General features: G+C 49.4%; 1 protein-coding gene across 5 annotated transcripts in view; it reads right to left on the bottom strand.

Annotated features, from left to right (window-relative positions):
• Positions 1 to 26,995, bottom strand: part of FLNB (filamin B) — a 147,884-nt gene that overhangs the window by 31,531 nt on the left and 89,358 nt on the right. For 3 of the 5 annotated variants that reach the window (XM_032323463.1, XM_032323471.1, XM_032323480.1), the window contains exons 14-28: positions 26,829 to 26,972; positions 26,563 to 26,686; positions 26,066 to 26,226; positions 24,953 to 25,043; positions 24,491 to 24,660; positions 19,339 to 19,456; positions 16,408 to 16,670; positions 14,533 to 15,130; positions 13,473 to 13,646; positions 12,468 to 12,630; positions 10,919 to 11,079; positions 6,371 to 6,538; positions 4,174 to 4,297; positions 2,856 to 3,012; positions 1,240 to 1,429 (exon numbers count right to left, since the gene is read on the bottom strand). In XM_032323463.1, the coding sequence (XP_032179354.1) occupies positions 1,240 to 1,429; positions 2,856 to 3,012; positions 4,174 to 4,297; positions 6,371 to 6,538; positions 10,919 to 11,079; positions 12,468 to 12,630; positions 13,473 to 13,646; positions 14,533 to 15,130; positions 16,408 to 16,670; positions 19,339 to 19,456; positions 24,491 to 24,660; positions 24,953 to 25,043; positions 26,066 to 26,226; positions 26,563 to 26,686; positions 26,829 to 26,972 (2,806 nt within the window). Of the gene's footprint in view, positions 1 to 1,239; positions 1,430 to 2,855; positions 3,013 to 4,173; positions 4,298 to 5,064; positions 5,158 to 6,370; positions 6,539 to 10,918; positions 11,080 to 12,467; positions 12,631 to 13,472; positions 13,647 to 14,532; positions 15,131 to 16,407; positions 16,671 to 19,338; positions 19,457 to 24,490; positions 24,661 to 24,952; positions 25,044 to 26,065; positions 26,227 to 26,562; positions 26,687 to 26,828; positions 26,973 to 26,995 lie in introns of all 5 variants that reach the window. The other 2 variants (XM_032323456.1, XM_032323489.1) reach the window with 1 other exon arrangement.

The following is a 26,995-nucleotide window of genomic DNA, read 5'->3' as shown; positions in this document are numbered from 1 at the left end:
CTGATTCTGAAGCACAGGCGTGGCTGGCTAGAGGACACTTTCCACCTCTGCCCCCAAACCACGACCAGTCTCTCTCTGTCTGACTGGGGGCACTCTTTACACAGCTTCCACATCAGGGAGTGCAGATGAGTGAACCAAAAAGCATGCTGCCAAAAAAAAAAAAAAGGCAAGCAAGGGGTGTAGAAGCAACAGCGAATGCTAAAAACATATTGTTCAGAGCGGGAATAGTAGAAGGGAGCCTGGGGCCAGTCTGAACGACAGAGAACAGTGGCCTCTCGGAGCCCCCAGGATGAGCGAGTATCCTGTTCAGGATTCTGCCCCAGCAAGGGACAGAACAGAGCCTGGAGAGGAAGGAGTCAGTCCCCACCCAGTATTATCATGCCCCAGGTTAGTCAAGGCAATCCAGTCGTTCCTGGCAGATAGCACAGACCTAGGAGGTGGTGGATTGGATTGGCCAGTGGTTCAAAATTTCCCAGCGTTTGAGCCCCAACTCGCCAAGCTGAGCAGTTTACAACTTGCTCTGAAAGCCAGAAATTCTTCCTCCGTTCAGAACAAGCTAAGATATGAGAGAAACAGGTCCATCCAGGTTGGACCTACGCTGAATTCAAAGAGAAGCCAATCTGTTTCACTTCAGAGATGGGGATTCATGTTTTGAAATCTGCTGGAACAGCGTCAGGGTAACAAGAGCTGTTCTTAGAAATGAAGGGCCCGTGATGGTCTCGGTCACATCTCAGAAACTGAAGGAAGTGTGATGTTCAAATATTTCTGGAGACATTCTGAGAGACGTAGGCACGGGCTGAAGTGCTGAGGAAAAACCCAGATCCTCGAATGCATTTCGCTGACCTGAAATGCTCTCAAATAAATCTTGAAAAATTAAACCATCTCCTCATGAAAGGAAAGGCATATATATGCAGCTTTTCGTGGGACCTACCACCACAGGTGAGATCTCCACAAAAGCACCCACTTCAAAAGTAACATAATAAATATGTTTAAAGCTTCCATGTGCCTGGTACCATGCTAAACATTTCTCCTACCCGACCTCATATAATTTTGCAGTAAACCCATGAAACAGTCTCTGATCCCAAGAAGAGTTTCTTGAATTCAAATGTTCTCAGAAAGAGCTTCCATCTAAGTTTGACCAAAGCTCAGAGTGGCTAAGCAACTTGCCCTAATCACACAGCCACTGAGGGGCAGAGAAGGATTGGCCCCTGGCTTACTGACTCCAAAGCCCACACTCACCCGTGGCCAGGCACTTGCTGGCATCTCCCGTCTGTGTGGCCCGGATGCGGTAGGGAGACAATGGGATGTCGTCCCCCCCGTAGGTGACCCCAATCATGTAGCGTCCAGTCTTGTCAGGGATGTAGGTGACGGCGTATGTGCCATCTTCATTGTCATGGACAATGGCTCTTTTGGGTTTTCCCTCTTGGTCCTGTGAAGCACCAAGAAATGCTATTTAGGGTTTTGTCATCAAGATGTAGAGACCACTCATGGGAAAACAAGATACATTTTGCTTCTTCATTGGTGCCTCTATTCCAGAGGAGACAGAATTAATGGCTTAACACAATCTTTTTTTTTTTTTGAAGATTTTATTTATTTATTTGGCAGACAGAGATCACAAGTAGGCAGAGAGGCAGGCAGAGAGAGAGAGGAGGAAGCAGGCTCCCTGCTGAGCAGAGAGCCTGATGTGGGGCTCGATCCCAGGACCCTGGGATCATGACCTGAGTTGAAGGCAGAGGCTTTAACCCACTGAGCCACCCAGGCGCCCCAACACAATCTTAATTATAGTTTTGTTTTGGGGGGCCCCTGGGTGGCTCAGTGGGTTAAAGCCTCTGCCTTCAACTCAGGTCATGATCCCAGGATCCTGGGATCCAGCCGCGCATCGGGCTCTCTGCTCAGCAGGGAGCCTGCTTCTCTGTGATCTCCGTCTGTCAAATAAATAAATAAAATCTTAAAAAAAAAAATCTTGTTTTGGGGGGGCAGGGAGGGGAGAGGGTCACACCCTATGGACCTTGTCAATTTTTAGGAATTCTACGGTCAAGTAAACAAGAACTGATTCACCTCTGAATCCAACCAAATTCAGGGAGACAAGAGGGACAAGGTCCCTGCTCCTATATCACCACATCCACTCTCCTTCTTCCCTTTAGTAAAAAATACCCAGTCCTTGGCTGGGGGCAGCTCCCACTTGCTAGCAAACTCTTCCCCTAGGTATGGCCTTGGGACTTGTGACAAAGTGCCAGTAAATAAATGAGAGGGAAGTGGAAGTCACACAGAGCTGGTCAAGACCGCTGATTGAGTTGAAGGTCCCCTTTCCATTTCTGCCCTTCCTTCTCTTTGTGGCCTGCCACGTGCATCAGTTCGTGGTCCAGGAGGAAACCTCAGGACAGAAGCCACACGCTAGGACCGAGGAGCGGGAGAGCTGGAGCCGGCTTCCTTGCCGAGCCACACAGTACCCAGGTGGCTTGCCTCCGGGCTTCCTTCAATAGAGAGATTAATCCCACGGTTGGAGCCACTCTCATTTGCGGGGGTATTGTGATATACAGTGCAACCTAGTCTTAAATAATCTGATGAGTAATTTAAAACATTTTAAAACAAAAGCAGAGGAGCAGATAGAGTAGAGATCAAAGTACATGAGATTCATCCAAATGTGGTGCTTGGAGCTACCCCTTCAGACCTCTCATTCAGGCAAGCATGTTTGTTTTCTTACACAATGACCGGTTCTCTGATGGGGGGTGGGAGGGATCATCAGACATTTGCATCAGGCCAGAAATCGGTCTTTAAAATCTTATTCTTATCCCTGACCAGGAAGTTAGGTCTTCATTAATTGAATTTGACTCTAGAAAATAACTCAAAGTTACCGTGATCTGAACAGCAAGCAGGCCTTCCCCAGCATCTCTGGCATCAATTGCAAACTCCACAGGCAGACTGGCAGGCACACCATAGGAACTGAGGCCAGGGCCACTGGCCGTCACTTTGCTGGCATCATATGTGGGAAGGACCTTGACCTTGAAGGGACTTGAAAGACACATACACATGCTGGGTGAGTGCCAATACTATCAACCAGCTACATTCGATCTCTCTTACACAAAGAGACAGGGCTTGAGAGGGAGGATTTCTACAGAAGGTAAGACAGCGAGTGCCTTATGTACCTTAAGTCTAATAGAAATTTACAAGCATGTAACCATCATATGCTTTCCCTGAGTGCACACCATGGGATACACACTAATCCTCAACTTGGTTTGGGAGACACAGTTAACTCGCTTTTGTCATGCTAAGAAAATGGTCACCAAAATGGGAAGGGACTGTTGGAATTAGGAGACAATGTTGGAATAATAAAATTAATGTCTTATCTCATCCTCTTCTATTCTTAGCATGCCTTAGATGGTGAACTACCTATTAGCAAAGTAATACATAAATGTAATTTATAAATTACAGATTTCTACATACCTAGAGCTATATGTATATCTCTATATAAAACATATATTGGGGTTTGGGTAAATTCTTTTCATCTTAAGGAGTATGAAAAGAATCCCTTGGAGGCTGTCCTGACAGAGGAAGAGTATAGCAACATTTCATATTAATGTGAATGAGGAATGACGTTTCTATCCAATACCTTCTGGGAACATACTGTCAACCAAATCCTCAAGTAAAGAAGTAAAAAAGTAAAAATCTTTGCCCTCATCAGAGAACTACTTGTAAGGTCACCAGAAAGATGACGTTGATGAAATAACACATTCCTTGTTTCTTCAAAGATTCCCAACTCCTTAATTTCAGCTCATCTTTAAATTAAATATGGACAAAAGGACAAAGCAGGGGGATACAGGATATCAAGAGAGAAGCAGCCACAGGTATCAAGGCTAGTATGTTCTAACACCCGTGCAGAGATAGCCTGCAGGTTCTCACTGATACCTGCTGATGAGGAAGTTGGGTGGGTAGATGGATGGATGGATGGTTGGTTGGAAGACGGATAGATGGATGGACAGATGGATGGACAGATGGACGGTTGGATGGTTGGATGGTTGGATGGATGGATGGACGGATGGACGGACGGATGGATGGATGGGTAGTTGGATCAATGAATGGCTGAATGGGTCACCAGGACAGTGCTGGCCAAACCTTCAGAGGGCTGGAGTTCAGGCTGGTTCTGACCCCCTTCTGTAAGTGTCAGAAGCTTACCTACGAGGTATCTCTTCATCAGCATATTTTACTGAGACCATGTAAGGCCCCTCCTGGGATGGCGTGTAGGTCACCGTATGTGTGCCATCCCCATTGTCCACTACGTTCACCGGCTCCACCAGGCCTGAGAACAAAAATGAGACATCTGAGGAACTGCACAGACTCTCCTTCACTCCACCCTGGGCTGAGTCTGAAATAGAATCACATTCATCCCAAGACCTATTGGTTTCCAATGAGGAGAAACATAAAGGCAGGGGAGGCCATAATCAGTGGCCCAAGAAATCACAGGAGACAGGATCCCCAATTCATGGTTGCAGAAATGACCCCAAGAGACACCTTTAGCTTTCTGATGGCTGAAGTACACTCAGTCGGCCCTCGAGTGCAATTAAGGAGACTGCCATGCTTGCGTGAAGATGCATGTTGCAGGCACGCTATCCCCTTCCAAGCTGGTGAGGCATGCTTGGGATGTGGCCATTTTACTCTATAGCAGAGGAAGGGCCAAAGAGACCACAACTCTGAGAAGCAGAAGTTAACCAATGGACTGGCCAAGCAAATGGATGGCCACCTAGAGCACAGACCAGTAGGATGCCAGCAGGCTGAGTGTTAGGTGCAGGGCAGGTGAGGGTGCCCATTCCATCGGGTGGGGGGGGGGGATCTTCAAGTGATGCCTACAGGGGTCAGCTAGAGACCGTGTTAAAGCATAATCGAGGCATGCATTGCGTTGGTGGATTCTAGATCCTAGTTCTGGCCATGAGTATCGGGGATGGGTCGACTGAGGGTAGGCTGCTCATTAAGCAAAGCAGATGAGGCAGGAACCAGGCAATTTTGGGGGTGAGGACAGCAAGAGGCATTCAGCATAATTAGAGCAGCAGCCAATAGGAAAATGCAAACCTGTCTCCGTAAAGTCACCCTTCGGGTCACCTTTAAAGAACTCTGAAATGGCTTTCAAGGGGCTGCGCCAAGACTGGGAATCCATCTCATCAGCTAAAATTAAAAGGCTGTTACTTCCGAGTCCTCCAGAATAATATAATAGCAGTAGATATCTAAGTAAAGCCTCCCTCCCTCTGTCTCTCTCTCTCTTCCACACACACACAGGTCTTAAAGCTCAGTAACTATGCAGAATCAGATTCCAGCCCCATGACCTCATTTCCCTCAAACCACATCTGCCCTGAGCTTCAAAAGGCATAACCTCCTGCTGAACCCCATTAAGTAGAAAGTTCCTCTTCAAAGAAGGAAGCCCCCATTTGCTACATCTATAAAGCCAAGAACACATCACCAGGGAAAAATCCAGATAACTTAAGAAATTAAGGAGGGAATGGCTCATTTTTCAGTGCCGGAAGAGGAAATGTGATTGCCTGCCAAATAAGGTAAATCTCAATGCACTGCAGGGCTCTGTCCCAAAATGGCCTGCTCGTCATACCAAACCCCAGGTCTCGGCTGCCAACAGGGCAGGCCGAATTGTCAACAGAGGCCATTTCCCAAGAGACCCTCTCCCTCCAGGAAGTGGGGACAATGACAAAAGCCATGTCACATGGGTTGCGTATCTGTCATTTTCAGAGATTTGGATGTATTGCACATGGGCACCAAGGCACCTCAAAGAGAGTTATCACCTCTAAACCCACTGCCCACCCAAACTCCAGACCTCAGTCACCTCACAAAGGCTGACACACGCATATGAGAGCACAAATACTACTTGCCTCATCTCACTACTTCAGTGAAAACTGAAAAAGACACTTAGAGCCGCCTTATTAAATGTGGGAAGAGACCACTAGAGACACAGGAGGTCTGCCTGCTTTCTAAAAGCAGCTTCAGAGCCATCTGAATGGCTCAGTCGGTTAAGCATCCAACTCTTTGATTTCGACTCAGGCCTTGACTGCAGGGTCAAGAGAATGTTCCGTGCTCAGCACAAGTCTGCTTGAGATTCTGCCTCTCCCTGTGCCTCTGCCCTTCCCTCTCCACTTGCAAGTGTGCACATGTAAGCATGCATGTGCACACTCTGTCTCTCTCAAAATATATAAATACAATATTTAAAAATAAATAAATAAAAGCAGGCACTTCTCCTGTTTAGCTGGAATATGGAGCAATACAGTAATTTAGCAAATTTAATTTTAAGTTCATGACCAAACTCAAAAGTCAAGTGCTCACTGAGTCATGGCTGCCCTCACCTGTGGCGAGAGTGTTGGCAGGACGTACTCACCTCGTGGGCCCAGGACCCTCACTTCCAGAGGAGCCAGGCCGGCCTTGCTGCTGTCCACTGTAAAGGACTGTGAGATGCGGGCTCGGACACCAGAGCCCAGCCCAGGGCCAGCAACCTTGACCTTGCTAGGGTCCACGACATCCTTCACAGGAACTCTGAAGGGACTGCCTGGAGAAGAAGTCACAGGATCCTGAGCACAGCTCTCCTAGTGAAAGATGACCTGCCTCATGTGTGCCCAGAACTTCCCCACAGCTCCCCAGGGGCCCTGCCTGGCTGTGTGCTCCCACACGCACCCACCACATGCAGCATCGGGCTGCGAGCTGGGCCCAGAGGGTTTCATGGCCCTGGAGGAACCCACAGTGCAGGAGAAGGTGGCAAACAGGCAGCTGTGACATCACATTCAACAGAGGCCGGGGCCATGTACAAGCATCAGTAGAACACTTAGAAGGCAAGGAATCTGGTCTTCAGGGGGCCAGAGGCAGCTCTCCAGGGACAACTAACCCCAGACAAGAAAGTGAGCAGACAGCACCCAGGGAAGCAGATGGAGGGGGTTTCAAGCACAGTGATGGGGGGGTACAGGGCCCTGGAGGGGAGGGAGAGCACAAGCTGTCAAAGACGCTGAAGGAGGACGCTCAGTGGTGGAAGGAAGGAGTGAATGCAGGGGGCTGCAGAGGTTGGGAGCCCTACCAGCCCGCATCTAATACCCTCTCCCCAAACCTCTCCTGAGGGCTTCCTGGAGTCCTTCCCCTACAACGTAGCCTGCTCCTTCCCAACATGAATGGCCTGCTTGGTTCCCTGGCCATTGGGTGAAGCCTTGCTTTCTCCTGACCATCGTCAGCTGTGGTCCTCCTGCATGGCTGACCCCACAGGTGGCACTGGGGTCTCCGACTCTTTGAGGGTACTGGTTTTAAAGACCAAGGGTAAACAGGGGCACCTGGGTGGCTCAGTCAGTTAAGCATCTGTCTTTGGTTCAGGTCATCATCTCAGGGTCCTGGAATCGAGCCCCACATCAGGCTCTCTCTCCCTCTGTGCACTTGCGCTCTCTCTCTCCCAAATAAATAACAAAATCTTAAAAAAAAAAAAAAATCCAAGGAAACAGAAAATGCTGTGTGATCAGGATTTGCAAGAGAAGCACTAAAGAGAATAACTAGGGCTGGGCCAGGGTCCCTCCTGGGATTCCCCCACCAAGGGGACTAAATAAGACCTCTGAGAGGTGAGCTGGAAACAGGAACCTCAGAATCCCTAGCACCATGCCTCCTTGGGCAACCAAGCCCATCGCCAAGGGGCAACATGTACCTCGTGCTGTGAGCAGGGGTCCTTGTGCTCCCAAAGAGACTGGCAAAATCAATGACTTCTAACTGACACACAAACTCAGGTGTCTTCTGCTTTGCATCCCCCCAAATTCATCTGTTGTGGAATACGGTGGTAAATTACAAGATTGCACAAAGAACAGAGGCCTTGGCTCTTTAATGACAGCTGGGTTTCAGTGGCATCCAGTTTTTCAGCTAACTGAAATAAATGGCTGACCCGGCCAAGACAAACATCACCCTCCAGGCTGGGGTTTAGGGAAATAAACATAAGGGAGCTTCATGTCACAGGGGAACGGTAGAGCCATCTTATGTCAGCAGGTGGTGGCGATGGACGGCCTCTGAGGCCGATCTCCAAGTCAGAGCTTCCACTGGATGGTGTCTGAACACTGCATGAGGGCATCCAGAACTAGCAAGGTAACTTTAGACCCCAGGTGACACATACCAAGCATTCCCTGCTACCCTGTTCCAGGCCCCAGGCAGACACCAGAAACCGCCACAGCAGCTCTCTCTCCTGATGTGCTTTTCCTGGTGGATCCAGTGATCTAAAAGCCACCACCAGCTGACCCCAGCTGGCCTAGCAAGGGAAACCAGTATGCCACAGTGGGGAGGACAGCAAACCTTGTCAAAAACAGCCCTACTAGGGGCGCCTGGGTGGCTCAGTGGGTTAAGCCGCTGCCTTCGGCTCAGGTCATGATCTCAGGGTCCTGGGATCGAGCCCCGCATCGGGCTCTCTGCTCAGCAGGGAACCTGCTTCCCTCTCTCTCTCTCTCTGCCTGCCTCTCCATCTACTTGTGATTTCTCTCTGTCAAATAAATAAATAAAATCTTAAAAAAAAAAAACAAAAAACAAACAAACAAACAAAAAAACCCAGCCCTACTAGGGCTTTGCACCAGGCCAGGAAACACTGGACTAATGTTTAACCGGTGAGAATTCCCATGAAAGCAAATGAGAAGCCAGCAGGTTGCCGAGTGTTTCACAGCAATACCTCACAAGTTACTTTACTAAGAAGCCCAAACTAAGACAACCAACCCACACTTTACTAACTAACCACCCAGGGCCTGGGATCTGGGAGAAACTGCCATTACGCTCCGAGTGGCTACAGAGAATCTGAAACATGGACGTATCATCTACCTCTGATGAGAAATGGGTCAAGAAATGGGTCTCTTTTTACTGGACTTCTCAAAGATGGCCATCTGCTTCATGCTCCCAGGTCAGTCACTGGGGTCCAAACCCTCACCCTCTTCTGCGAGGCGAATTCCCAAGCTGAAAGCATCAGCCAGACCATCCCCATGAAGTTAAGAACAGTGTTGTCGCCTCCATGAAGAGAGGCTCTTCTCAATGCTACCTGCGGGCTTGCAGCCACCACGTCATCTTTCCGGACAGCAGCCCTCCACCTGTCCTCTGCGCTCTCCCCTCCCGTCCCTCCTACTGCGGAGCTGCCAAGCTCCCCCCAACACCCATGGCTCTGTCCTCTGTCACTGGGCCCTGTTCTTTCCTGGTAGCAGTCATCACAAGAAGCTGCATCAACACCAGACAGGAAGTTACCGGAGCACAAGAGCTCTGACTGTCTTGTCCTTGGCTGAATTCCCCTTGCCTAGTGCTGATAGGGATTTAAAAATCTGTGATCAGGGGCACCTGGGTGGCTCAGTGGGTGAAAGCCTCTGCCTTTGGCTTGGGTCATGATCCCGGGATCCTGGGATCGAGCCCCGCATCGGCCTCTCTGCTTGGCGAGGAGCCTGCCCCCCCCACCCCCCCGCCGCCTGCCTCTCAGCCTACTTGGGATCTCGGTCTGTCAAATAAATAAATAAAATCTTAGAAAAAAAAAAATCTGTGATCAGCTGCAAAGACAAGTTGGAGGAGAAACTCACCAATTTAGTTTTTCTTAAATGTGAAGTCTTCAAAGAAAAATCTAAGCCTTCATAAAATTAAGCCTTAAATGATATCTGAGTAGCATTCATTTGAGCTGAATGTCTGGGTTTTCTGACCAATGGGAGAGGAAGAGAGAGTCTGTGGGCACATAGGCATGTCATAAGGAGGAAATGTCTATAGATTCAGGAAAGCGTTTGGTCAATGCACACACTCCAGCTTCTGGGAGTCATTCCAGAAACCCAGAAGCAAGCTCCTCAAGTCTGTTCCTTCCTCCTCAGTGTTATCCTGGCTTATGGCTTTGGGGGCAATAACCCTGACCCATCCGAGGCTCTTCCTGCCCCAGGAATCCTCGGATGAGGTTCTGCCCCCTTTCTCACCATACCCAAGACAAGGCATAGGTGGACTCAGAGGCAGCCCCCAGGGTCCTTGTATCCACACCATAGGGGCATTGACCCAGCCAGATGTGTATGGAATGGCAACTGTTTCATTAAATAAACAGACCAGAACCGATGGAGAGTCTTCCCCTTAAAGCACGGAAGTTGGAGGGCCCTTTGCTACTTAAGTCATGTATTTCTCATTGTTTCAATCAGTATAGCAGTGGTTCTCAACTAAAGGTGATTTTGTCCCAGAGTGGACACTTGCCAATATCTAGAGACATTTCTGGTTGTCCCAAAATGAAGGGGGTGGTTTGGAATACTACTAAATGCCCTACAATGCACAGGACGGCCCCCCTCCTCCCAACAACAAAGAATTATCCCATCCGAAATGTCAGGGTCCTGAGGACGACAAACCTTAGTTTTGTTTTGTTTTGTTTTTTAAAGATTTGATTTTTATGTAATCTCTCCAAACCCAATGTGGGGCTCAAATGCAAAACCCCGAGATTAAGGGCTGCACGCTCCACTGACCGCGCCAGCCAAGCACTTGACAGACGCTGCTTTGAAATAGAAAAGATATTAATAAGTAAGAATTGGAGTTTGTGGGTCTCTTTCGTCTACCAGGACTATCCACGAATAGCAGAAAATAAGAGAACACGTATAAGGTAAAGAAGAACCAATCACAAAATAAAGTGGAGATTTTCAGCTTTGTAAAAAAAAAAAACAACAAAAAAACCACCTCTCCCTTAAATTAAATAGCAGGTCTTCCAACACGTGAATGATTTCTAGTCCAAATGCCAAGCCAAGGCGTTTTGCCAGTTATCAGCCCTACTGGGAGCTGGGATATTCCTGGGAGACGCAGCCATCAGGAGAAGTTCTCCTTCTGCACCTCCTGCAAGTATCAGTATCTCTTTCCCACTCAGACATGAGCAGACAAAACCTGCTTTCATGCCAAATCCATTATTCTCTGGACACATTTCTACGGGATTGCTTACCAGGGATGTGGGCTCCTCCGTACGTGATGTTGACGTCGTAATCCCCCGGAGCAAAGGGGATGTACTCAGCGCTACAGCTTCCATCTTTGTTATCTCTGCAGTTGATCTTGGACTCTGAGGGTCCCTCCACGGTTATGCCGAGCCCACCAATGCCTGCCCCTCTGGAAAGGGTGGAAAAGAGAGTGAAGTGGGACGAGCGCTTCACGCTAGTCTGCTTATTGCCAGAATTACTTAAAATCTCTCTATAAATAATCCCAGGAAGCCAATCTGATTCAACTGCTGAAAATTTCTCAACGGTGTCATAGACAGACGGCTCCGACCCCCTCTTTCCAATGCTTATCCTTCATTTTCACACCTGATTGTATCTGTGACCCATTCTAGCGGGACTACTTCCAATACTTCACTTAACCATAAAACTGGCTGTATGCTTCTGCATTATCCAGTTAAGGAGCTGCCATCTCGTTCTGGTTTGCTTAGCCATCTTATGACTGTAACCAAAGGGTTTCTGGTACTTCCTGAGGTATACTCACCCTCTCTCCGTAGCATAAAAGTCTCTACAAAGCAAATGCCTCCCATACCATGGGAAAAAAAAAAAAAAAAGCCTCCCAAAGTTGGGAGATCAGGACACATATGCAAAATATACCCATAAAACTCCTTTCGAGGGGCACCTGTGTGGCTCATTCGGTTAAGTGCCTGCCTTCTGCTCAGGTCGTGATCTCAGGGTCCTGAGATCGAGTCCCTGATGTGGGGGACTCACAAGTCCCACATCAGGCTCCTTGCTCAGCAGGGAGTCTGCTTTTCCCTCTGCCCCTCCCACCACTCGTGTACTCTCTCTTTCTCTCAAATAAATAAATAAAATCTTATTTTAAAAAAACCAACTCTTTCATTTTTTAAAGAAAATTTTAAAACATTTTATTTATTGATTCAATAGAGAGAGAGAGAGAACAAGCAGAGGGAGCAGCAGAGGAGGAAGGAGAAGCAGGCCCTTCATTCAGCAGAGAGCCTGATGTGGGACTTCAATCCCAGCACCCTGGGATCATGACCTGAGCTGAAGGCAGATGCTTGACTGGCTGAGCCGCCCAGGGACCCAAACCAACCCCTTCAGATAGGGGCATGAAAGAGGGCACGTGATGTAATGAGTTCTGGATACTATATGAGACTGATGAATCACTGACCTCTACCTCTGAAACTAATAATACACTATATGTTAATTAGCTGAATTGGAAGAAAAAAGAAAAAAGCAAGAAGGCAGACAAACCATAAGTGACTCAATCTCACAAAACAAACTGAGGGTTGGTGGGGGGAGGGGGGTTGGGAGAGGGGGGTGGGGTTATGGACATTGGGGAGGGTATGTGCTTTGTTGAGTGCTGTGAAGTGTGTAAACCTGGCGATTCACAGACCTGTACCCCTGGGGATAAAAATGTATGTTTATAAAAAATAAAAAATTAAAAAAAAAAAAAAAGCAAGAAGGCATAAAAATGAATAAATAAACAAACACCCAGGATTACTCCTTTCAGAGTCAACACACAGATCCCAGTGCCTTGCTCACCTGGTAACTACGGTGAAGACATTGGGTTTATTGGTAAAGGCCTCTTTCAGTCCGGGTCCTTGGGCCTGAACCCGAGACGGCTGGCAGCCTTCGGTTACAGCCACTTTGAAGGGACTATTTGGGATGGGTACGTCATCGTACGTCACCTCCACTATGTGGAGACCTGTTCAAAATGACAAACAGAAATTATATGCACAAGAGTCACCTACCTGTGGAAAGACAGACTCTCCTGCCAGGTTTCAACCAGGGCTCACATGGACCCGCTATCCCGTGTTACTGGAAACAAGCAGGTTAAAGAAATAGTACAATATTGGTATGATCTGATTTTTTTTTTTAAATGTACCTATTTATTTAATGCTTTCTGTTCACCTGGCAGCCACATAGTCCTCCCTCCCCAACAGATAACACATATGCAGAGGGCCTCTCCCCCAAGCAAGTATCACGAAGTCTGTACTGAAGTTAGTCATCTTAAATGCACTATTCTGATTTGGAAAAACTTCCTCCTGTCATTAGCCAAAAGACAAAGGGAAATCCATGAAACACAATATCCATGCATCTACATAAAGAGGTTGACTATGTCTATACCGGAATACTTACAGGAATCATATACCCAGGTAATGAAAATATATAGTGCTTTTATTTTTTCCTTTAACTTTTCAAGATTTGTCAAATTTTCAAGTCATTTCTAGAATTTTAATAAAGAAATTATGTAAAAAAAAAATTGATACAAATGGGCGCTATGCCATGATATCAACCATAAGCTGCTCAGAGGAGCATGAGGCTAACCTTGGCCACAATGTCTGTCACACACCAGGGCCAGCTTGTCAGGCACTGAGCGTTCAGTGGCTCTGCTGGGGAGGGAGATTTCCACATGTCCCTGTCACTCTGTCTGTGCCTTCATGGAGATAGGCCAGACTCATGGGGCAGGAGACAGCACCAGTCACCCAAGGAAATGGCCTGGCATAGCTCTGAATGATGGTCGTGTCCAAGGAGAAGTCAGCTCACCTTTCTCGAAGGGTGTGTACTCCACCTGGTAGGTCCCGTCAGCGTTGTCCGTGACGAAGCACTCGGTAGAGGCCCCCGAGGGGTTGGCAATGTGGGCTTTGATGTGGTCACCCCCTACCTGTGTCAGGGGCCGTGAATCGACTGTGAAGTCAGTGGTGGCTTCACGAAACACGTCTGCAGAGCAATCACACAGAGGAGAACGTCACCAACGCCTGGGACCTCGGAACATATCCAAGAACCAGGGTTCTCGGCTCTTGAGGTACGTTTTGTCTAAGCTCGGTGCCAGCAGATGGGTGTTTTTTCTGACTCTCCAAATCAAGAGTGTTTTTTGTTGTTGTGTGTTTTTTTTAAAGATTTTATTTATTTATTTGACAGAGATCACAAGTAGATAGAGAGGCAGGCAGAGAGAGAGAGAGGGAAGCAGGCTCCCTGCTGAGCAGAGAGCCCGATGCAGGACTCGATCCCAGGACCCTGAGATCATGAGCCGAAAGCAGCGGCTTAACCCACTGAGCCACCCAGGCGCCCCCAAATCAAGAGTGTTAATGACCACCTCCTCCCTGCCACCATCCTGCAAAAGCTGCTTCTTCCCACGAGGGTGGGCTGCGGAAGCCCCCACCCTGTGACTACACAACTCCTTGCACACTTTCTGGACAAAGGTGGGGTTGACTCTTGGACAGGGTAAAGCGAAAAGACAGACCTACTCTGCCGCAAAAATGGTAACAGCATCATATTTTAAACCTTTTCAATTAGTGCCAAAAATGAAAGATCTTGAATTTCCATGTAAAAATCACAACTTCTGGCTTTGTCAGAAAAATAAGAACATCTGCCAGCAGTGTTGGGCCCTGTTCCCCCTAGAGAAATGAAGTGAGGCTCGGGAAGCAGAAATGTCACATGCTCACGGCTTTGCTGTGGTCCCTCTCTTCCTGATGCCGAGACCACAGGAGAGTGCTTTCTTATGCTCCACATGGCCTCTGGGGGTACATTAGTTTGCACATCTACTCTGAGTTTCTGGGGACCCCTATATCCTAAGTTCTTTTGCAGACTTTTTAATGAAACCCACCTTTTCCTTCTATTCCTGGCCCAAAGACTTTGACCCTGCTGGTGTCGACGGCGGGATCCACCTTGACCCTGGTGGGGAAGTGGGGCACCAGCTCACCGCCATACTTCATGGTCAGAGTGTACATGCCGGCAGTCAGGGGCACATAGGTCACCGCGTAGGTGCCGTCTTTGTTGTTTTCAATACAGACTTCGGCTTTCGCTCCCGAGTCTGAGACGGCTTCCAGGCCCAGGGCCCCGGGGCCTGCTTCCGAGCAGTCCACGCTCAGCAGCCCAGCTTCGCCCACCTTCCCGTGCTGGAGACCCGGTCCCGACGCCACGACTTTAGAGGGGTCGAAAGGCATTTCAATGTCGGCTTTGAAGGGAGAACCAGGTATGTGGACTTCTTCAAAGAGGATGTTGACAAAGTACTCCCCAGGCTTTGTGGGCAGGTAAGAGACGGAGCAGGTGCCATCCCCATTGTCAGAGCATTCGATTTTGGCCTCACACGGACCTTCCACGGTGAGGCCCAGCCCTCCAGTGCCTGCTCCTTTGGTGTCGATGGTGAACTCGGCAGGCTTGCCCACGAGACCACCTTCAAGGCCAGGGCCATAGGCCTTCACCTAGTTCAATAGAAAATAAAGTCACTCTCTGCCTAACACTGGGGTTGCCGCTCGGCCAGCCCTGCTCACCACCCCAGCCTGCACTCGGCGCTGAGCTGCTTCAGCGGAAGAGGGGCCCTTCTCCCTCAGGCCTAGCTCACATCAGACAGACACTGCCATGGAGCCACAATGCAATCATCCCAGGTTTTGAACGGCTAGCTGAGGGAGACACACCTGTGAGCTCAGTCAACTTGGAAAGCCACAGCACAGAGGCGTGGCCCTCCAGAGCACGGGGCTTGACTGCCCGTCCGGACATGCCCTGCGTTTCTGAACCACGGGCCAGAGGTGGAGACCTAACGTCTCATCTCTCTCACACACACATACACACACGCAGGGCTGAATGCTGGTAGGGATGGCTTTTATGGACCTCTCTGTTGCTTGGACAGCTACGCCTCCCTCAACAAATTCCATGTAATAAGACACGACCCTGGAGTGGTGGGTATGTGTCACGGTACGTTTGTCCAAACCCGGAGAATGCAGAGCCCCCAGAGCGAACCCCCATGTAAACTACGTATTTGGGGGTGAACACACTGTCAGAGCAAGTTCGCAGTATGAACAAATGCACCGCTCTGGTGGGGGATGGCGATAATGGGGAGGCTGGGCACCCGCAGGTGCAGGGGTAGGAGGGAAATCCCTGTACCTGCCTCCACGTTTTACGACGAACCTAAAACCGCTCTGAAAAACTGATTCTGATATAAAGATGTATATAAAAATTCTGATTTAAGGATTTAAAAGCAAATGAGTAAACGAAACTGCTTTTACAAGAGGGAGGGGACAGGATTTTCCTCTCTGATTCAACAAATAAGACCAGTTTATAGGATGCGTGCTGTTCTAAAACCCTTGATTCAGGGCTACCAGGAAGCAGTGAGAAAGAGACGGATATATTTTTGATACTGAGGTATAAAGTTCCTGCAGAGTGAGCTAACCCTTATGGGTTCATCTGTGAAGCGAGCGCTGTTTGTCATGCTAACAAGTGAAGGGACAGAACTCAGGGACGAGAAGTCCCTCACCCAAGCCTCACTGCCAGAGAGCAAGAGGAGGAGCAGTGTGGGGAGGACACCCAGCCACCCAAGGGTCCCCTCGGGCTGAACTGGGAGGGAAAACAACTGTCAGCCGCTGAGAATGAACCTTCCTCAGAGAACGATTCTCTACAGGCCTTGGTCAAGCAGGATCGGTGAAGGACTACAGTGTTCTATTTGACAACAGGAGACAAGTCCCGGCACAGAACAAAAGCTGACCTTTGTGGGATCTGGTGGCAATGAGGCCTCCACTGTGTAGGGGCTCCCAGGCACGGGGTGTCCATCGTAGGTGACGTCGACGGCATAGAGTCCCTCCTCCCGAGGGATGAACTTGGCCGTGCTGCTCTCTCGGCCCACCACGGGCGCCACCATGCAAGGCACAACCTTCCTCGAGGGGCTTAGGATCGTCACATCCAGCTTCCCCTGGCCTCCTGCTCCTTTTGTGTCGATGGCGAACTCCTGACCCTTCCCAACTTCGACTCCTGGAAAAGGGAGACACGCCCGAGTGATCAGCTCGCCCTTTTCAGCAGAAAGAGTGGTTGAGAGCAGACCCGTGAGGGTTCCCTGGACATGAGGCATTATCTCAGTCTGGGCCACAAGCAAGGGCAGATACCAAGGACAAGAAGCAAGACTAAGTCAGGATAATCAGCATCTACCTAGATAACAATCAGTTCGAGAACAGCTACTAGCTAACCATAGATATTCTAGCAATGAGAGCTGACACTTACTGATACTATAATGATGGGTTACTTAAAAACCAATAACGATTGATCACTCAATGACTGCATTTCTCAGTATAGCACATGGCCTCCTTTAATTTTTACCACAACCCTAGAGTGTTATTTATTAGTTACCAATGGCTTTAGCAAATGGGAAAACAGTGGCTCCGAGGTCAAGGAATGTGTCCAGGGTGCCGTACGCAACAGACCACAAAGGTGGGACTCACACGACCTCGTGATCTGCTCTGCCAAAGAGGAAATCATAACCTGACGCTATCCTCTCTGCTTTACTCACTTCTGGTATTAACTTTATATCAAAACATTCCCAGAAGCCAATGTTTTATTTACTAATTCTTGGCAGCAAATTTAATCCCACAGCCAACAAGGCAAAAGTCAGAGAGCTAGTCAACGCAGGGGCACCAGAGCGAGTCCAAAGAATGGACTCTCTCTACTGCACCGATATTCGAAAGATCCCTGCAAAGCAGGGCCTTGGAAAAACCGTGTGTTGTATCTGACAAAAAAAAAAAAGGAAAGGACTTTGAACCAAAATGACAGCACTGGGAGCATCGGGCTCCCACCACAAGCCAGGGAAATTCTGACTCTAGGGCAGTAGGAGGCTAGACCAGCACCTCCGAACCACAAGCAAGGAGGCCTCAGAGCACCACGGCCCAAAGGCTTTTCCTAATTAGCATCATGTTTCTCCTGTTCTGGAACTGAAGCCGTAGGTGTCTTAGAGGAAGCAGCAATGAGGAGACCCACGAAAGGACTGGCCAGTGACTTTTACACACTTGGAGCTGGCCGAGCTTCAGAGAACCCAGAGCTGGTTAAGTGGCCTCATTCACAACCTGTGCGTCTGAGTCCCAGGTCAGTGAAGGTGCTCATCGATGGTCCACTGAGACCTAAGAGGTCTGCCGGGGACTGGGGATGGGGGGATGCACGGAGCCCTGCGTAACCCCGAAATCAGGCTGAGTGTGTGCTACAGAGGTGTGACCAGGCTTCAGCCGTATGGCGGCTCATGCAAGGCAACACTGGTGCGAAGGTTCTCCGAGATGCATGGCTCAGGTCTAAAGGCAGACTGCAAGCATATGGGCATAGCAGGATAACACTAATGCAACATGAACACTGCCAAACATTTGCTGCCGGCATGTATGCAGAGGGAGAGAGAAGGTCTGGAAGCACCGAAACTGATGGTAACTTTGAGTCACCCTAGGAAGAATAAGAGGTGATGCAGAGAGCAGAGTTTAGTTTCAACGGTGGTGCCTTTCTTTTTAGGTGAAAATGGATTTACGCATTACTTTGCGTAAGAAAAAAAAAAAGAAGAATTTCATGATTATGTGCTGAACTTCTGAAGCTGAGTGGGGAGCACACCAGTGTTTATATACTACTACTGTGTTTACTTTTTTTTTTTTTTTTTTAAAGATTTTATTTGTTGATTTGACAAACAGAGATCACAAGCAGACAGAGAGGCAGGCAGAGAGAGAGAGAGAGGGAAGCAGGCTCCCTGCTGAGCAGAGAGCCCGATGCGGGACTCGATCCCAGGACCCTGAGATCATGACCTGAGCTGAAGGCAGCGGCTTAACCCACTGAGCCACCCAGGCGCCCCAATGTGTTTACGTTTTTATGCTTGGAATTTTCCCTAATACAACAAATGAAAACATTTTTAAATAAATGAGATGAGCTTATACGAAGAAGATACCCACCAGGCTAAAGGAATATGGGGGTGGGGTGGGGGCTGCATCAGAGTCGTGGCTTCTGAGTGCTGGGAGCTGGCTTTTACCCTTGATGGTCCCTCCTCATGTGGATCCAAGGCCAAGGACAGCTAGCACAGCACAAGTCACCAGAAGGTAATGCATCCCAACTTCTCTTTGCAATGAAAACATCCCGCTGTGAAGCCAGCAGTTACTGAGGGCTGACAATGTGCCAGCCCCTGAATTATGAGCTCATTTACCTTTCAAAATATTCCCACGAATGTCAAGTGTTCTTAACAGTGTTCCCCCTGCCCACACTGTACAAATGAGGAGACGGAGGCTCAGGGAGGTTAAGCACAGGTAAGGTCACAGTGCAACCCTGCTGCGTGGCCCCAGTTCACACCCATGTCTGTCCCATTGCAAGGTCTGTTAGGGCAGAGTTTGCTCTCCTGCCTTTGGGTATCTGTTTTTCAAGATTTTATTTATTTATATGACCGAGACACACAGCAAGAGAGGGAACAGAACAGGGGGAGTGGGAGAAGACGCAGGCCTCCCGCTGTGCAGGGAGCCCAATGAGGAACTTGATCCCAGGACCTTGGGATCACGCCCCAGGCGGAAGGCAGACACTTAACGACTGAGCCACCCAGACGCCCTCTGCAAACTCTCTTTTGAAAGGCATCTAACAGGCAGCTCCAGTCGAGGGGTCGTCGGTGACCCCGTCTCCCCTGCCTCCACCCACTTACTGTTTTCCAGTCCATTAATCTTGATCTTGCTCAAATCCAGTGGAGCGGCCACGCCCACGGTGAAAGGGCTTTTAGGGATGGGGTCACCGCCATAGGTCACCAGCACCTGCATAGAGCCCTGCAACGAGAGGACAGCAAGTGCACCTTTGGGCACCAACATCTAACGTGCTATTTATTTCATTTTTTTAAAAGATTTTCCTGATTTATTTGTCAGACAGAGAGCACACAAGCAAGGGGAGCAGCAGGCAGAGAAAGAAGCAGGCTCCCCGCTGAGCAAGGAGCCCAATGCGGGACTCAATCTCAGCACCCTGAGACCATGACCTGAGCCAAAGGCTGATGCTTAACACACTGAGCCACCCAGGCGCCCCCTAGCTTGTTGTTTAAACCCGCCTTCCAGATCTTTCATTCTTCCGGAGACTAGGGGCGCTTCACTCCAGCGGATTTAGAAACACCACAGACGTATTTCTCTAAGCTTCTGGCCCCATGGCAAAAACAACCGAGAAGTCAGATAAAATCAGAGCTGCTAAGAACAACAGGGGAGACTTCCTAAGCATACTGTATGCCGTGCTTTCAAGCATTTCCTTGACTCAATCTCCAAACAGTCCAAAGGGGTGGTTCTCACTGCTGTTCCCATTTCTCCAGGAAAGGAAACTACAGCTCAGGGAGGTAGAGGCACTTGCCCCAAATCACATGCCTGGTAAGTGCGAGAGCTGGACCTCATACTCAGGGCACCCGGACCTCCGTCTCAGCTGCTGGGCCGCACTACCCCCTGCCCAGCACACACCGGCCCCTGGCCGCGGGTAAAGCTGCCATCTACGGGAGCCTCTCACTGACCAAAACCAGCTTTTTCTACGTCTCGGAAATCAGTTTCAGGCCTGTAGCCTGTGAGAGGGATTTGCTCACTACAGCAGCCTCTACACTCCCACATCTATGTCAAGGAAAGGAAAGTGGCAAGTGTGAAGGGAACCCCGCCTGTGGGTTTGGCAGGCTGCTTCTTCGCAGCTCCGGGTCTGTGGGAGCACTGACTATATATGCACAGGGCGTTTCTCCTCCGGCCCCGTGCGGCCCACTCCCTGCTGGCTTCCCCTCTCCCGTCGGCTAAGCATCCCCCCCAACTGCCAAACCCAGGCTCCGTGAAAGCCCACGGCGGTCTCCGTAGATGAAGCTCTCCCACACCTCAAATACCCCAGGCATACCGTCAAAGGCTATGGAGGGAGAGACGATATCCCCTGAGAATCTGGGGTTGGGGGAGGGTCGCCAGAATTCAGGCTTTACTGAAAGCTGCCGGTGATCAAGTGTTAAAGGGTGTACCTTTGGGCCCACATGTATTTTCTCGTGCTGCCATTTTTTAAAGACTTTATTTATTTATTTGTCAGAGAGAGAGAGAGAGAGAGAGCGAGAGCACACAAACAGGCAGAGTGGCAGCAGAGGCAGAGAGAGCAGGCTCCCCACTGAGCAAGGAGCCCGATGCAGGACTCGATCTCATGACCCTGGGATCATGATCTGCATCGGAGGCAGCGGCTTAATAACCAACTGAGTCACCCAGTCATCCTTCACGTTGCTTTTCATAATAAAAAAAAAGGGGGGGGGGCAAAAGCTAAGAAAAGAATTGGCTACATCAATGAAGGAGGGAAGACCGGATCCTCCAGGATTTGGGGGGAGTGCACAATGTTCATGGTAGAACGTGCACAGGTCCGACCCAACAGAGCTCAGAGCCAGCCCAGGACAGGACAGGTCTCCTCCTTATAATAAGGAAGTCGGGGAGTGGTTTGTGACTTTCAGCCACCATGGGATCCCCATCAGGCCAGCAACTCCCAAGCTTCCATTTGACCACAAGCCCCTCACTCCTTGCGGGAGAGGCCTCACGGCTGACCATGGGTCATGGAAAACCCTTCTCCACCAGCCCTGGAAGTCTTCTGATTGTGTCCCCAGTGTGCCACAGGAGAGGGAAAAGTCCTCTTTCAGTTAAGCCTACCCATCCCATGAAAGAAAGTGTGTTCTCATCACCAGTCATTAAAAACAACAACAACAACAAAAACAAAAACCTCAGAGAGGAAATAAACTCTACTTAAAATAACCTAACAAGGGGGAGGAAGAAATCTTAAGGGGCTTCCACCTGGACCGCTTGTAGCACTTAAGGTTTCCTCTGGGGTGCAGCTAAGGAACGGACTGTGCTTGCCCCCCAGAGGGGGGTGACATGAGGAATGTCTGAGAAATGACCACTGGTGCATTTCACGACAACCTTGCTGACTATAGGACAGTTTTACTCTCTCCCCACTGAGCCTCTGAGACCTTAATCCCACCCTGCAAACACACGAATGTAAGACTCTGACCCAAGAGCTCAGGTGAGGACAGGATCAAGTAAGCTACCCACAGCCCCCTCCTCCTCCAGTGACCTCTGGGACAGGCAGGGAGATCAGTGAACCCACAGGGTCTTCTCAAGGCACCCCTAGAAGTGTGTGGGGTTTATGATTCCCCATGGCTTCTGACCTGGTGGGTCACGGAATTGTTGCCACTGGCTTCTCAAAGCACTTGCTCTTTGTGAGGGAATATGGGGGAAGAAACCCAAGTCCCTTGAGGTCACAGAAAACCGAAAGCACAGAAGGCAAAATCCTTAGGAGAATATGGCATGGTGTGATCTCCCTTCTCGTCTCTCTCTGACCATCCTCAAGCCTCAATCCAACAAGTGACTCCACCAAGGCACAACAGCTGACCACTGCTTTCCGACAAAACCGTGACTGGTGGGTCCACTGCAGGTCGGCAGGGATCTTCAAGCTGTGGCCCAGAGACCCTGAGGGGGACAGCTCCTCACACAGCATGGCCTGCATGCTGATGGTGACGCGGTCTCACTGGGCCAGGAGCCACTGCCCTCTCTCCACACACACACACTGAACAACTCCATTTCTGGAAAATTCCAGTCTGTTACCCAAAAACCACCACGAGAAGTGCACTCCAAGTATGAGCCCTCAACGTACACTCCCTGCCTCCACATTGGGCAGGGCCTTCTGGGCTGACACAGGCCTCTTAACCACATCCAAGGGCAAAGCTCAAAAGGCAAGCTTATTTAAACCAATCTTGAGCTGTATGCCGCTCTTCAGAAAAGAGAGATCAAAGGTGGACAAGGATGTGTTGGCCCCACCGTCCCTACAAAGTTTTTCTGCTGTCTCTGCTTGTGAGTAGAGAGGCTCAACCTTGTGTATTCACACTTTACGCCATAAATTCATGTAGAGACCCTACACCAAGAGGTCCTGTGCTCAGACTGGGGCCAGAAAGATATATATACAGGACATACTATCCCATCACTGGGGAACTCACCATCCAAGAGAAGAAATTCAATCTGCTTTCTCTGCCACAGGGAAATATGCGAAACTGCACGTTGCCCAAAAAATGAAACCATGAACTTTGTTCTAGACACTAAACAAGAAGGACCAAAGAGGCACGAGGCGAGCTGCTCACACTGGAGGTAGTGACCAACTCTGGAGGTAGTGACCGACACCTGAGACGGCCAGGCTCCCTGGGGATATGACCAGCACCATTTGAGCAAAGCCCCATGCGCCCATGGAGCCTGCCGAAAAACCTGCTGTTCTCCAGGAACTGCTTGAACTTGACCCTGGGGTGACTTCGAAGTAAGAAGCCTTCCTCTCTAGCCTCCACCTCTGCCCCAGATGGCAAGAGGTTCTGAAGCCCTTTCTGGGGGTGCAGGCCCAAACCTGATTCTGTCTTGATGTCTGCAACTTACTTTTGAGTGGCTCAGCCAGAACCCAATGAGGTTTGTAGACAGACGAGAAAGCAAGATGTTTTATAGGAGTCAAAGACCTTGTGACCTTGACCAGTGTGCATGGCTATGCTTTCTGGTACCTTCTCCTAAGGAATGTGGAGAACTGGCAACAAGGATGATGTCACACTAGTGCTCCCAATGGTGAGTCTCCTGCCAGCCCTTGGAAGCATCGGGAAAATAATTACCTACGTAGCCCCGAACGCCCTGATGAATAAAGAGCATCCTACCTACAAAAGTATTTTTACCATCACTAACAAGGAAGCCCTCCTTAAGGTCAAAACAAAAACCACAGGAAGGACAGCTTGATGTAAGAGGCCACATCTTTACGGTGGCACAGAATTCACCCCAGAGAACCGCTCCCACCGCCAAAGAGTCCATCTCCAAGGACATGTAGTCCCTAAGGCAAGGGGACATTTGCACCACCCCCTCATCCTCACCATACCCGTCGTTCCTTCCCACTAGACTCCAGGCAGCTCCTCACTGAGGGTCAGGCAGGAGTGATGCTTCTCTCTTGGGTGGTGTTTCTACAGAAAGCATCGCCCCTGTTCTCCTACAAAAGGCACCTCACACAAGGGAGACTATTTTCCTCAAGAAAGAAGAAATCTGAGAGGTTCGGAAGGACTGTGTAGAACACTATGCATAAAAAATAGGAAATCCAGGCTTTTCTTCTGGGTTTTCTGTTCCTCACATCCCAGATGTGTGGCCATGAAGCAAACTCCAATTTTGAACAAATTAACATGAATTCACACAGAGAGGCTGAGAAGTCATTTTTTAGGTGTTTCTTGCCTAAAATAAACAGAGCAAAATGGCCTGGATCGTAAGATCCTGTGTACGTTCCTGGATTTTGTAAAAGAGGACAATCTGGGGCCCTAGATAGTGTCTCAGGCCTAGAAGACCAAGGGCTGAACTGGGTTTTGAGAGAGACCCACTCCACCACCTTGTAAATGGGACCAGCAAGAAAACACAAAGGGGTCGCCCGTCCTACCCTTGGAGTAAGTAAGAAAAGACTGCATTTAAGGGCAGCTGGTAAGAATGGGAGAGAGTGTGGACTAAGAGGAAAATACTAGGTTCCGAATTTCAAGAGCTCACTGTTTCTGCTAAAACCCAAAATAGAGGTGGGAGCTGGGGATGGGGAGAGACAAGCTAGCTTGCCCCTTGTACTTAGGGAAACCTTCAGGCCTCTCTCACAGAACCAGCCAGGCCTCTTGCCAGCCCTCCTGGAGAGGCTCAGAATGACAGGAATAAAGAGCCTGTCACCCACAGAGGAGCACCTCAACAAAGCACCGATCACAGCCTTGGTGTCCAAAGTGCCCAGCACAGCACTGAGAGGGAGAGGGCCTGGGCTGGTGGCAGCGGACACAGGAAGGACCCTACCTGCTGGGTGGGTGTGTATTTGACAGTGTGGGAGTAGTCGTAATTGTCGATGATGTCCAAGTCCTTCACAGCATCTCCGGGAATGGGGCTACTGAACTGCACGTTCAGTGGGGCTTTTCCGGCCCCTTTGGTGTAGACCGTGAAGTGGGTTGGTTTCCCGTTTTCCACACCTGGAAGGACAGACTGTGAAGTGAGGAGACAGGCCTGGCTGGAGCGGTTTCACTCTTACAACCAGTCCGACGGGTTCATCAGCCCCAGCCCCAGCAAGGCAGTCGGTGACAGGGGCTGGTACTCAGGAGCACTGCCAACAGCTCGGCAGGAGCACCGCCTCTGCTGAATGGGAACCCCAACAGGACCAGCCTTTCAAGGAGACAAGTCCCTCAGGGTCCCTGGACCCAACCTGCCCATGGCCACTGGACCACAGAAGGTCTCCGGGATGACCTTTCCCGGGTACTCTCTTACCTGCTTTGCTGAGCCCTGGGCCTTCTGCCTTCACTTTGCTGGCATCGTGGGAAGGGTCAACTTTCACTCTGAAAGGGCTGGCGGGGATTTCCTGCAGGGGAGACACTATCTCAGTAGGAAAGCCCCTGAATCTTCTGCCAGAGCTTAGCCTTCTGCCCAACGTGAAGGGGAGACCTCTGTGACTCTGGCGGGCAGCAGGCTAACTTCTTTCCCCACGGGTCAAGTTTTCCTACTCTAGCCTAAGGTAGGGGCCATCGGGGGTCATTCATGAATGCCTGGATCCCTCCATCACAGGCTTTGACCTGTGATGCTGCACAGCTGAAGGAAAGTTTCCTCCAAATGAATCAGAAAACTCTGAGCCTTTAACACCAAAAGTTGAGTTCTTAGGATGCAAAAAATCCTACCAAGAATAAAACCCAAAATGACAGTAACAAAAAGGATTGGGCTAAAGGACAGGCCCTTAGGCACAGTTCAGAGCTAAGGTTTGGGGAATGGGAGGAGCTGATCAGAAACAGGATTGTAATTCTTCACAAAGAATGGTGCAGATTATCAGAATAAAGGCAGAATAGGCTAACTGGATGAAGTCAATTCAAGACCAACACCTCAGGCAGAGAACTTTCTCTTGAGATTCCATCCTTACAGGAGGTTAATCTGAATCACCAGGATTCCACTGTTCCCTGTTTCAGGTACCACTCGCCTTATCTTCACCTATCACAAATAAATAGGAGCTCAATTTGAAAGGTCAAACCTCCTCTCCCTATAGAGGTATAAAGGTCAAGGCCAAAGCCATTGCTTCCAAGGAGGAGAGGTAGAACACATCCAGAAGTTCATTATGTTTCAGTCAAAGACTTGACAAGCATTTCTAACAAACCAGTCTCCTTCCAGAGCCCTGCTATAACCCATGAAAACACTGTGTGCCTCACTTTGGTCAGAAAGTGTTAAAACTTTAGTTCTGGGTGGGTTGTTTTTTTTTTTTTTTCCTTACGGTTTTCAGGAACCAGAGAGGAAAACCTGAGAATTCTCAAGACACTGCCCTATTGCTAAAAAACAAAACAAAACAAAAAGGAAATATGCACACAGGTGGCCAGAAAGAACCCAGGCCCAAACACACACCTGAGATGCAAACAGAACTTTGATAGTGTATCGCCCGGCGGCAGGAGGCACATATTTGACCGTAAACGTGTCGTTGGCGTTGTGAATAATGTCAAAGTCCACGTCTTCCTCATCCTCACTTAACACCCGGGCATCACATTTAATGCCAACGCTGACATCACCTGGAACAGACCAGCTTATGAGCGCACCAGTGTACAAGAAACAGCATGTCCCGTGCAATCACTTCCAGCTCAGCTCAGCTAACACCCCAGAAAAGCAGTTGGGAAGTTTCCAGTGACAAGCCTGACAAAGGGATGGTGCTAAGTCAGGGCTTTGGAGGAGGAATAGAGGATTAGCAAAGATCACCAAGGAACTGCCACAGACGCTCATTAGATGAACAGTTACCTATTCAGGTGCACTATTTTCTAGCTCAAAGTTCACTGCCCTTCCAACATTAGGAAAAGACCATTCTTCCTCAAGAAGCTTCAACGACCTCAATGGGGGAACCCTCCACTCACCTTCCCCAGCCTCAGTACAGTCCACCGTGAAATGAGTAGGCTCATTTGCCTTCAGTCCACTTCGCTCCACGCCTGGCCCAAACACCTTGACCTTCTGGGGATGGCTACCCTGCCCAATACTGACCTAAAAAGAACACAGTCCAAAGTTATAACCAAGTTTTCCTCCACTTGGACCCAGTGAAACGTTGCTAGTTAGCATGGAGCCCAGACCCGTCATAGGTCTTGGCTTTTTCATAGAGTGGCCAGGATTAGGAATCTCAACCTACCCTATAGGGGCTGCGTGGAATGTTCACGCCTCCCCAGACCACAGCAATGGTATGCTTGATGGCCTTAACCGGGGTGTACGAGCAGGCGTACGTGCCGTCCATCCGGCTCTTCATCTGGATGTCAATGGGCTGGCCTTCCCCATCCTATAAAAGAGCAGGGGCTAAGA

Source organism: Mustela erminea, chromosome 1 (genome assembly GCF_009829155.1).
Source record: "Mustela erminea isolate mMusErm1 chromosome 1, mMusErm1.Pri, whole genome shotgun sequence".
Taxonomy (NCBI): domain Eukaryota; kingdom Metazoa; phylum Chordata; class Mammalia; order Carnivora; family Mustelidae; genus Mustela; species Mustela erminea.
The sequence above is the reverse complement of the archived record's forward strand: the minus strand, read 5'-3'. Positions and strand labels throughout refer to the sequence as shown.